This window comes from Netta rufina, assembly GCF_964035555.1.
Source record: "Netta rufina genome assembly, chromosome: 6".
Taxonomy (NCBI): domain Eukaryota; kingdom Metazoa; phylum Chordata; class Aves; order Anseriformes; family Anatidae; genus Netta; species Netta rufina.
This window is the reverse complement of record NC_140129.1, coordinates 25,964,439-25,977,053: the sequence shown is the minus strand read 5'-3', so window position 1 is coordinate 25,977,053 and position 12,615 is coordinate 25,964,439. Positions and strand designations below refer to the sequence as shown.

General features: G+C 39.6%; 1 protein-coding gene across 1 annotated transcript in view; it reads left to right on the top strand.

Moving 5' to 3' along the window:
* The window catches only part of SLC49A4 (solute carrier family 49 member 4), a 57,775-nt gene that overhangs the window by 6,446 nt on the left and 38,714 nt on the right, over positions 1 to 12,615 (top strand). The window contains exon 2 of the mRNA XM_084289381.1: positions 8,870 to 8,963. Within this exon, the coding sequence (XP_084145507.1) occupies positions 8,870 to 8,963 (94 nt within the window). The remainder of the gene's footprint in view (positions 1 to 8,869; positions 8,964 to 12,615) is intronic.

The window sequence follows — 12,615 nt, the reverse complement described above, 5'->3', positions numbered from 1 at the left end:
TCATCCCACTACCCTTTAAGCCTCAGTTAGCACAGCTAACCCTCTCCCTGCCTGCTCCCATGGGGCTCCCCGGACGTTGCACGTATGTACGTGCCGGCAGCACAGCCAAAATGCAGCCACTCCTTGTGGTGTGGTTTTGGTGATGACAGATGCCTGTCCACGTGATGGAGGTGTGAGCTGCCCGAGTGCATGCAGCCCCTCTGGTGGTGCTCTGCTTCTGGAAACCTTCCTGTAACTGGGACAGAAAACGTTAAAATACCATTATGTTGACTGTTGTCACTCTTTTAATTACAATCCTATGGCAAGGGAACTTGTGGCTCTCTTTGCCTTCCTCTAATTGGCGATGTTCGGTGCCGTTCTATCGTTTCCTGCCGTACTTCTGGTGATATCTTTTTTTTTAATGCTTCTCACATGCATGGACTTATTGTAGCTCTGTAGCCATGTTGTAACTTTGATTGTTTTGCAGAAGCTTTTGATCAATGCTCCAATTTCCTCAAAAGCTACAAATGAAGCTTTCTCATGCAAATTCATTGTAGAGAGGATTTTCAGTTTTTTCCTCTTTCTAAAGCTGGAGATCCGTATGACTCAGCTCGGGGAGTGATGTGTTATGAAAGTGAGAGGTCTTCTGCTTTTTGCAAAGTCTGCTGATGTTTTTCTGGAATGCCAGATGTCAAATTCAGCTGCATTTAGGAACTTCTTACTTGTTTTATTTGGCTTTTTTGATAAGTGACGTCTGGAATATTTGGGAAAGGTGGAGTTCAGTTGTAACTGATCAATCACATGAACCTAAAGAATTCATCGGCAGCCTTTATAACTGTAATGGGTTTAGGACTCATTACAGTACCCCAAAGTGTGTCTTTAGGATAATCTCAGTTGAACTGTGTACCCTAAATAGTTTGTGGTCCTTGTAATGTTGAAACCTCACACACAGGGAAGCTGAACACCGACTCCAGCAGCTGAACAGTCTCAGGACCCACGTGGATGTCACATCGACAGGACTCTTACATCTCTTTTCCCTGCCTCGCAGCAGGGACAGGAAAAAGTAGAAACTTTGCACTTAGTGTCCCGCTTAGTGAAGCCACTCGGTGGTATTTAGCGTAACTGCCAATCCTTGCTGCATGGGTGCTTCTTGATACTCTGCTGTGGCAAAGCAAAATGCCTCTGTCTCTTCAAATGAAGAATTTCATGCACCATTGGGTGGTGTGGGCAAGTGCCACTAAGATAATGACAGAGCATCTTCCTTATAGATGTGTACCAGAGAGGCTGTTTTTCCTCCCTGTCACCGCAGGTAGGGATCTGTGGTTAGCTGTGCGGTAATTAAGCCTGCTGTGCAATCGGGAGTGCTCGAAATGAGTGGGAAGAGAAAAGAAAAGCAAAGCTTTCCTCCCCCTTGTTCAGTGCTGAAAGGGCTTGGATTGTCGGAATTCGTCCAGGAAGACAACAGTGATTGCTGCGGTGAAGGCTTGTTATCTCCTACTTTCTCTTGACTTGTTAATGAGCATCCATGATTTAGCTTCAGAATTAATGACGAGGGTTAGTCCTCTGCCAACAGAACGAGGTGTTTTTGTCAGTTGCTCGGTGTCGCTCTGACACGTACGCACATGCACGCCCCTTGATGTAGTTTTTAGTTAATCAAATGGAAAAGACCAATTAAATGATTCACCCAAGTCTCCGTGTTTCATCGGGCTTGAGAGTAGAAAGCAGGTAGCTGAGGTGAGGGAAGATACTTCTTCGGTGTTTGTGTGAGTTGTACAGACTCAGTAAGCACTCCAAGTCCTTTTCTAGTGTATCCTAGCGCTGCACTGACTCCAGGCGGGGAGAAGACTTGATTTACCAGCTGGTGTAGTACTGGTGGTGAGACCAGCTCCTGTTCTCGTGTGTTTAGTCTGAACAAATAAGGCAGAAGGGGGAGAAGTGGAACAGAAGTGGCTGCCCAATTTCCTAAGGCATGTCAAGAGAGGCAGGTCCCACTGCCCCAGGCCAGGGCTCTCTTCTTTGAGGTGTTACGCACTTGGACTAGCTGTGAGTGAAATGTACATCAGTGAGCAGCTAAAGTAAGCCAAGAAGCAGTGTTAAAAATGAGATGTACTGGAGCAAAGTTAAAAGTATGGTTCCACTGATCCCATGATGACATAGCTTGATTGTGTTGATGCAAATGAGACAAAAGCACCCTGCACCCTCCTGACATGGTTGTGATTGCTTGTTCTTCCTTCTAGCAGGTGCAGTGAAATTCTTATATCTAGATGAACAATAATTTTAATATGCTTTAATGAAAGAAAAGGAAAACAAAAAGAAAAATACCACAAAACAAGAGGAGCTTTTTTAACAATGTGAATCAGAAGTGAGCTGTGCAGTTAGAATGTAAATACGCAAGTATCTCAGTTACCTCACAGTCAGGATGCATGTCGAGAAAGGTGCAGCAGCTCAACAGCTGGGGGGTGGCTATGTGATTGTCATAATAATTAGCAATTACGTGATGCTGAGCTCTGCTTCTCACAATTCTGTCCTTCTGGTTTTGTTTGAGTTCTTACACGTTCAGTCACTTCCCTCAAATAGCGCCATCTTTTCACTGGAACACTTGGCTGGCCAGATTTCGTGCTTTGAGTGATTTTATTTTACAATATTCTTATCTAACCTCATAATTTGGGAGCGATGATGTTCTTCTAAGCTGTTGCTTGATACCTTTTATGCAGATAATGCATATTTCCCATCTTCTGCAAGAGATACTGAAAACAGAACTGGTGGGGATGAATGTTGGGCCCCATAATTTCAGTCTTGCATGTGGTTTTGTGTCTGTCTAGTAAGTACTGGTAGCAGAAATAGCTTTATCTTCAGGTCTCATCTTGTCCCTGGCACCAGCCTTGGTTCCTGGCTGGCAGGGACTTCCCTGTGGGCTCCCCCGTGTCGGTGGCGACTTCACTTCTGCAATAAGGGCTCGTCTGTCTTTCTGACCCTGAGTAGGAGGCCTGTATCGAACCACAGGAACTATTGCATTTGAAGTTGCTGTATTCATACATACAGAGTTTATTTGGAAAAGTTGTATATGATGAAACATACATTTATAAGAAATTTCAAACTCCTCCTGATAGCCTGGATGTCAGCTATTGCTGACAGATTCTCTTACAACACAAGAAATTATAAAGAGAAATTGCCTCTCTGAAGATCATTATCTCCTACATCTATATTTCAGGAGACTCCTAGTACATATTTTGTCTGGGGATCCAATTCTACCTGCTACTTATGTCAGGCAGAAATCAGAGCACAGCGTCTGCTGGTATCTGCCTTTGCCTTGCAATTCTCCCCTGGGAAGTGGAACTGGGCTGTGTTGTGGGCTCCATCTGGAAAAGGTCTACTTCTCATGTCCTAGATAAGGGGGGAAGGGACAAATGTGTATTTGAATAAAATTTGTTTCAAATGGGTTCTATATGCTTAGTTCTTACTATTTGATACCAGAAAGGTGCTGTCAAGCAGAATGCTTGAATGAATGCCACTAATTCGCTGTATTTTCAATCCAAAACAGATACCTGAGTCCTAAACCTTTTTTAGGTGAAATGTGGATGCTGTTTTGGTAGTGCCACATAGGGCCAGGGAAGCAGATGGAAACAATTAGCTTTGGTTTAGCTTTGAAATCACAGCTTACAAAAGACAGGACATCAGCACCATGGACCCAGAGAAAGGAGACTGTGTGTGTGTGTGTGTGTGTGTGTGTGTGTAACAGCACCTTATGAAATCCTGACCATCAGACTAGGAGCAGGTTTTGATTAGCTGCATATGACCTGGAAGTTGTTCTCTTCTGCATACAGTCTGTGTATTTGGTTTCCAGTTTTTAATGCTTCTGAGCGTAGTTGATGATATTCTTCAGAGCATACTTATTTTCCACTGAGTTTCCAAACACAATTTATGCTCCTCTGCAATCAAGTGCTTTTGTGGAATCTACATTGGGTCTGACATACTGATTTTTTCACGTTTGTTCCATGTGCTAGAAGAAAGACGGGGACCACATCTCAACTAGGAAGCCTTTTCATGTCACTGAAAAGGTTCTTTTCTTTTCCAAGTTGTATTGCTTGTTGTAAGGATGCTTTATCTGAAAGAGGATTGCTGCTTATATTCTTAGCAACGTTAGTCAGCTTGGTGAAATGCAAGCACACCAAAAGTTTTGTTCCCTCTATTTAGCAGCAAGGTAGCTTTTATTATTATTATTTTAATTATGACAGATAACCCTGTGAGAGAACACGGTGCAATTATTAGTGTAATTTTGTTAGTATTGAATTTAAAATACAAAGATTTCTGAAGCAGTAGATAATGATGAAGCAGGGACTTCTCTGCAGAGCTTTGAGGATTGCCTGATAAAGCATGCTGTTTAATCAAACTTTTGTTTTAATATGGCTAAATGTAAAGCCACACATTAAGGAGGAAGAGAAGCAGTCCCTTCCTGTGGAATGGAAAACAGGTATCCAAGAAAAAAAATCCTATTGAAAAAAGGATGCTTGAGCAGTGAGGAGGGTATTTGGACAAGGCATAGAAAACCAATTCCAGGACTGAAGGAAAAATCGTGAAAAACTTGGAACTCAAATTTTGCTTTATTTACGGAAACCAAAGGTAAAGGTTATTTATTGTATATTAACTTCATAGAAGGAAAAATACAAGGTCTTGAGCTGCTTCCATCACGAGAGGAAAAGCAAGAATTTGTTTGACAACTGATTTTGCTTTAAATAGGAAGGAAGAACACAATTTAACAGTGATTGTTGGAACGGCTGTTAAAATTGGTGAGTTTTTCATTTCCTTGTGTGTGCATCAGACAGGATTATCTTTTTAGACAGATATGCTTTCGTCAAAATAATAATAGAGTAGTTGAGTGAATTAAAATGCTCCGAGTTGTGTCAGAAGGGATCATTCTTGCTTCCAGCCTGATCTTTAAAAGCTGTGAAAATGTGCAGTGGGCCGATGTCACTCATCTGTAATTAGAGCATTGTTGTATTCTGTGTTCGTGAGGACTGATTTTAGTATCTGCAGCTGAAGGAAGGAAAATGTTTAAATATTAATGCATTTGAGAGAGATGTGGGTGTAAGAGAAATCCTTTTTGGCCATGCTGGGTGGAGGGCTCAATCTCTGGCAGGACTTCCATTTGGCTTAGCAAAAAGGTGAAATCTGCTTGTTCTGCACATCTAACTGGAATTTCCCCCAAGATGGGCACTTCATTAAAAGGGGAGGGAAACAAACATTAGCTGCCATTTGTGTCCTGCTCTGAAATAAGTGTTTTGTTCTCTCTGGCTCTGTAGTGGCCGCTTGTTTGCAGGCTGTGCTGCTGTGTGCAGGCCACATCCTGCTGCACATCCTGTTGGCACAGGCACGTCAAGGTTTGCTGGTACCACATCATCTTGGCTGGATTAAAAGTCTGTGTTTTGCATGAGAGTGAAGAGGATTGTGTGTTGAGACTTTGACTCTCTAGTTTGGAGGTAGTCGTTTTAAAGAGAAATCAAAGCCAGCAAATGCAGTGTGGGCTGCTGCATTCGCAAAGCAGACTGTTATTAGCTACAGGAGGTTTAAACTGTTGAACAATATTGATTATATTATTATTTGAGTGAAATGTATTTTTATTACAGACTAAATTTCTGATGCTTCTGATGCAGTTCTGTATTACCACCAGTGACCATTCAGAAGGTGGCCGCAGAGCGCCCAACAGCCAGGGCAACCTGTGGGGCCCAGCAGCCTGCAGGAGCAGCCAGCAGGAAAGGCTCTAAAAAATACAAAACCACCTCTACCTGTACAACATCCATTTTGAGATGTTTCTTCCCTTCCCAGCTTCATGTCGGAAACCTCTGAAAGAAAGGTATTGGGAGCTGGATGATGGTTTTTAAGAAGCTGTAGCCCCACCACCACCCATTACCAGCTGCATACAGGGGAAAACCAATAAAATTAATTAGGTTTACTCAAAATCTTGATTGTTTGTTACTTAGTGGCTTTTTTTTTTTTTTAATTAGAGAAATAATTTCTTGCGGGGTTCACAGGCTTTCTTTCCAGGCTCAGTTGGTGGCTTTGGTTTATTGTCCCCATGGTGCAGTGATATCCTGAAACACTCTGAGGTTACCCCTTGGAGTAGTACAAGATTTCCAGTTCAGATTAAGGGACACTGCAATGTTCAAAGCGAAACCACTTTTATATAGTTCTAAAAATACTATTAAAGACTGATTTTTAAGATGAAAGGGAGAATGAATTCAGAGAGTTAAAATGTAAAGTAAAGCAAAAGGGGAAGGTGCTCAGAGAGTAGAAGTACATCATGTAATTAGCAAAGAAAATCTCTAATATGCTGCTTGTCTGACAGTCTTTTTTTACTTGTTCGCTTTAGTGTCACCGTTTTCAACATGCTGCTTTAACCAAAAGAATTTGTAGGTGTGTTTGCACATTAAGGTGAAACAAAAGGCCAAAGAACAGTCTGCGCAATCAAAACACTTAAAAGTGGCACATTACAGTGTATAGTGTTCCAGATGAGAACTTCAAAGAACATTCAGAGAGATCAAACGTATCTTGATTGTGAGGCTTTAACTGGTAATTTTATTTTTAAATTACATGACACGTACGGTTGATGGTAAAAATAAGCCTAGAATGGGAGCTGGTGAGAAATTTTGACATCCAATTTATTTTTCATTGAATTATGTGATGCTGCTTTTTTATGAAACTTTTCTACAGATTTAAAACAAAACTTTTTTTAATGAAAAAAAGTAAAATAGATATTTTTTCTTTTTATCTAGGAAAGCTCACCCTGTGGTGATATAAACCTAAATTTCTGTATGATGCTCATTTTCTGCTGTGCCCTGGGATGTACCTGGCCTGTGTCACCTGCTGTGCCACTTGACTGAGACCTTCTCAGCAGTCTGTCCTTGTCCCTCCTAAAATGCAGAAAGTGGCACGCTTTGTGAAATGTCATTCAAAAAAATCCTGGTTTACGTAACTCCAGTAATGCCTGTGTCATTTTCTGTCTTGAAACATTTGCAGCAGTGTTTCCAATGGAAGAATACAGATTTCTGTTTAAAAGACTTATGTTTTGACTTTCAGTCAATAAAACTAATTTGGATTGTGAACAGGTTCTCATGTGTGAAAGCAATGCTAACAAAGATTTTTTTTAAAGGAAAAAGGCAAGAACATCGCATGTAGTTGCTCCCAACACAAATAATTACCCCCACGGCTAATCCAACATGGTAGTACAGGTTTCAGCACGCCACAAAGGTTCACACAGTGGCACAGAAAACATGAACAGCAGGATTTTGAACAGCCTTATCAGGACATTAGTTTGGGCTCTCTGAATTGGTGTGCTTGAAAATCCAGTTCAAGAGCTACATGTGCTGGTTAAATGCAGAGCCAGGTAAACCTGGGCAGGCACTGGGAGTCCTTCAAGGTAACAAATGTTCTCAGCTGGTGATGCTACTCCAGGGCATTAGGGGTGTGAGCTGTCCTTGGGAGCTGCAGGAACCTGGGTCACATTCCTTTTGTTAATGACTCAGCTGTAGTGAGGAAGTCATGCTTCCGTTTCAGAAAACCTGCGGTGTTAACTTTGGGTTGGTTTGGTTGTCTTGGCTCGGGTTGTTTGAGCCATCTTTGGTGTGTGCAATGTCCGGCACGAGGAGTTGCATATTCATGAGTGAGGTTTGCCAAGAGCTGTTGCAATAAGAGCACTATTACCTTGTGGTAAAACACGTGCTCTAAAACCCCCTGTAAAATTCCCAGGGAAACAAAGTGTTTAATGTGACTACTGGTTCAGCTGTATGGATTGCAGGAGTCATTGACATACCGGGAATGTTTATTTGAAAACTGACAGTCTATAATCAAAATCTGATGTCTGTTTGTTATCTGGATTATTATAGCAAGTTGTTGTTCTTCTGTCTATGTTTTGGGTAGTTACTCGTCTTGCCTAAATGTTAGAGATGCTGTGTACTTGTCATAGTTCAGTTGTTTTATGTTCTGCTAATAATATCAAAGCCCTGTATTTTCTGTTTGATGCTCTAAGTTTGTTTCAAGTTTTATGACTTTAGTGTTACAAGCTTTATCAACATTTTTAATTGTACATATTTATGATTTTGGTGTTTTACAATATTCTGGAAGTTGAGCCCATCAGTTGTCACTGTTTCTGTGCTGCTTACCGATGGTGGAAACACCTTAGCAGCAGCAACTGAACTGCTAGCAAATGGAATGCAGCTCTGAGATAAAGTTGTTTCTAATTTAAGTGCTTCTCAGTTGAGAATCACAGCATGGGGAAAAAGACATATTCAAGGAATAGGTCGATTGTAGCTTTTTTTCTAATGTACTATATTTACAACCTCTGTCAATTTAAGCTGAGTGCAGCAAAAACCTGGCCTAATTGCAAGGCCTGCAAGAAATACTTTTTTTTTTTTTTTTTTTCCTGCTGAATAAATAGTTGTTTCTTCAGGTTGAAAAGAGTATCTGCGTTATGAAAGCAAATAAGTGGCTGGAAAAGATTGTACAAATCCAGATTTGTCTTTGGATCTGCCTAGATTTCAGATCATACATTGGAGCATCTTCCCGATGCTTCAAAAAGTACAATATTTCCTTTAGAATTAGATGATGCTTTTATTGCCACTTCTCATTTCCAAGAACATCTGTTAAGATTTTAGGTATGATCCTGTTTGGTACTATGCCAAGAGTAAACCTTTAATTCTGGTGTATCAATATGGAAAATAACATAGGATTTCATTTTGTATCTGTAATTCTTTTCAGCACCGATGTTTATGATTTGAAAGAACATGCATATCTTCAGTGAGACTGAGGGCAAATGTATATACCTGTGCGACTTTTCTGTTTTTTACTTCAACATTGCTGACTTAACCTGTGAAATACTATTGTTTTCTTGTTTCAGGTCTGAGGGTAACTGTATTACTAACATCATCACTCATGGTATTGGGAGCTGGCCTGAGATGTGTTCCAGTTTCAGACCTAGAAATAAGGAAGAAGTAAGTGAATAAGTTATTTTTAATATACATATTTTATACTTTTAATGTATTTTTGCTGCTGCTGCAAATAAATGCTAGTACAAATTTTCTGTATAAAATTGATACTCTAAATGCATGTTGCATGGATCTGGGCTTACACGTTTCTTGGCTTCTTAAATTGATTTTTTTCTAGTCCTTGTTCTGCATAGTATCTGAAGATCAGAAAGGTCTTTACAAACTTGAGTTAATTAAGCCTCACCCCATCCTGCATAAATAATGTTAATCTGTCTTGCAAACAAGGAAGCAGAGATTTAGAGAGGTTCAGAAACTGGCCCAAGATCACACAGGGAACCAAGCCACAAAACCCAAAAATATGTAATTTATATGCAAATGTTAAATAATTAGTTCATGTTTCTCATATTGGATGTATGAGATTGTACGGTGGTGATACGGCTGAACTAATGCAAAATGGCCTTTTCATATAGTCTTTTCCGTCTGCATTCCAAAGTAACCTTATATTTTCTCTGAGACTGGAACAAATGCCTTTTGTACGCGTGCACTTTAATAGTTTCTGATAGAGACAGTTTGCTTCCTAAAAATCAGACGATCCAAATGAATCAGTTGTCCTGTCAACATATCCTGAATGTGGGAATCTATAGTAACTACAGGAGAGTAAGTACAGAGGACTGAGAGTATGATACCAACATTGATTTTAAAACTAGCCCTGATCAGTAGTAAGCAGTTAGTACATAATGACTGGTTTAGTAAACTGTGGGTAGTGGGGGGTGTAATTTCAGTTCTTAGGTACTTGGTGAGTGTATAACAAAACCCAAGGTGCTCCAGATGGTTGTTGCCAACACTGTTGCCCATTTCAAGGTGCTGTTCAATGACTTAGTGGGCAGAGGAGGCTGAATTAACCATATTATGCTACTACTTAAAGTGGCCCTTTCAATTTGAGGTGGAAACATACTGTTATGGTGGTAGCAATCCCTACTGGGCCCCTATTTCACCTGTCCTCAAGGCCCTAAGGGATGCTGAACATCCAGTTCATCAGTTCAGACCAATCTTGGTTTTTATGTGTAGCTATAACTGTAAGTTATAGTTATATCTTGTAACTTAGTTATATATAACTATATAGGTATACGGTTACTGTTTTATATGTATAGTTCAAATGGGTCAGATAACTTAAATGCAGTGAAATGTAGGATCTTATGTAGCTTTCCATTTATCAGTTATGCCAAAAGATTGCCCCAGGCAAAAGGTGCCATAGCTGCTAAAGCTGCTTTGCTTTAACAAAGCAAAGATAAAAACTGTAAGAACTTGAAAATAAATTGCCAAACAATGTTTAGCTGAGACATGGTTTTGGGGGTGGGAAGGGGAATTTTTGCATTCCTTCAAACCTTTTAACCAAGTTTTCTAGTGTAATAGCAGTGAGAAGACCTGCTAAAAGAAATGCTTAAGGAGAAACACTCAAATAACAGCTTCTTTAATTGGGGAAATAAAGCCTGGGCATTTCCAGTGTCTGACAAGGTGCATAAAATATGATGCATTTTATTGAGAACCGTATTTAAAAAAAAAAAAAAAAAGGCAGAATCCTGATGGAAAAGGTTACTTACCTCATTTATTCATGCTGTGAAAATAAGCATAATTTCAAGACAAAGTTGATAAAATTGTTAACCTAGCCTATTCTTAAAAAAAGTGAGGGATTTGCAAGAATTAGTTCTACCTGAGGAAATAGTTTGATCTTTTACACAGTTTGTTAAAAATCTACAGAGAATTAATTATTGCTAACTGTGTGAAGCAAAAGTATGGTTTTCATTGAAAATGTCTCGAGATACTGTAAATAGTTGTGCATACTGTGATGTTATACGAGGTACCCTGCATTTATTTTGAGGGCAGACTGGCCAAATTTCGTCAATTACTTGAAGCGTGGTACCAAACAAAATGGTACTTTGGAGAATATCATGACTGCTTTATGGGTTAGCAACAGTTAGCCGAGCACCAGGCTATGCATTTATTCTGAATGTGTGTATGTATTAATATGATCATTTGAACATCAATCAACCAGACAGATGGACAGGATCACACAAAAGTTTATATTCAAGCATCTCAAAAGCTGACACAACTGGAATTCCCTTAAATGTTTTGGCATGTTTTGTAATGTTTCTTCATTCCCTGGGTAATCTGCAGTAACATACTGAAGGATTTCTCTCGGACAATTATGTCAGAGCTGAGATATGTAAAATTACAAGAATGTTCATGAGATTTGTCAGTTTTATTTTTTCTACTGTGTACTCACAATGTTCTTGTAATTTAGTATTAAGGAGAGCTACTAAAGCCCATCACTTATCAGAGCAATCACAGAAGTGAGGAAATCACCGTTAAGACTGACATTTAATCCTCGCCGCTTTGTGCTCCTTATCTCATATGGACCTGTAATATCCAAATGTATTCTTAGGCTCCTTTCTAGTCTGTAATTATTCTTTTGGCTCTGACATGTAAGAACTATGACTATCTTCAGCAATCAGAGTCATATTTTAAATGCAAACCCTAACCTCTGTTTTCAGTTCATTTGACACTCGTATATATGCTTGTGACTTGCATACGGGAGAATTTAGGTTGAACATTTGAGAGTGTCTCTTGAGGCTGCAGTTCCTTATGGTGAATTTTTGTTCTCTGCCAGTGAGACCTAAAACCGTACTGGGAATCCATCCCAGAACTTCATAAATGCAGGGAAGGCTGAGGAGGGAGTACATGGCTAAATGTGAAAGTGTGGACTTGGGTGTGAGAGTGAGGAATCAACCAGTACTTGAACTAGTGAAGTCCTGTCCTCCCCCCCAGTATTTATAATATGCATTATATATATACACACATACACACTCCTGTTCGCTTGGTTTCCTCCACAACCCATATTAACCTGTAAGGTTAATATCTGTCACATCCAGACAAGGAAGCTACAAAATAAAACTTCTAATCTACCCTATACATCTGAGCCTGTCAAGTTAGTGCCATACATGTGACAGTAAATTTGACTTTTAAAAGTAAAATAAGACTCCATTCTCAGTACTATAAAAGACTCATTTGCCACACCTAGTTTTTCAGTTCATAGTTTGTGTGAAATATATGGAACTTAAAGAAAAGGGATGTTATAAGATTGTACCACTTCGGGATTTGTACCTTATTCCCTTCCCTGAAGGTTACAAGAGCATCTTCAGTATGCTTTGCCTGCATCTGTAGGTCCCTTCCTTTCCTTTTTGAATGCTGCCTGGCATTGAATGAGTTATTTTCATTGGACTCTTATAACTAACCTGAACATCAATAGTTACTAGGAGGCCATCTTTTAATAGGAAAAAATCAGGATTTTTCTCCCCATGTAACACAACACATTTATTTTATATTCTGTGTTTTGGAATAGATTTACAAGACAGCATATCTGGTTGTAAAACAGTAAATCTAGTCAAAAGGCTATATTAGATCTACCTATGAGCTGAAACGTATAAGAAAGAAGGAAATGATGAAATCAGCCCATAAATGTAAATCCATGGCTTTTCAGACTGACCACGTAAGCCGCCTTAAAATGTGAAAGATGGGATAATTAAAGAGGTGGAAGTAAATGATGTAACATAACTTGTTGTTTGTATTGAATACATTAATTAAGAAATTTATTAGAACT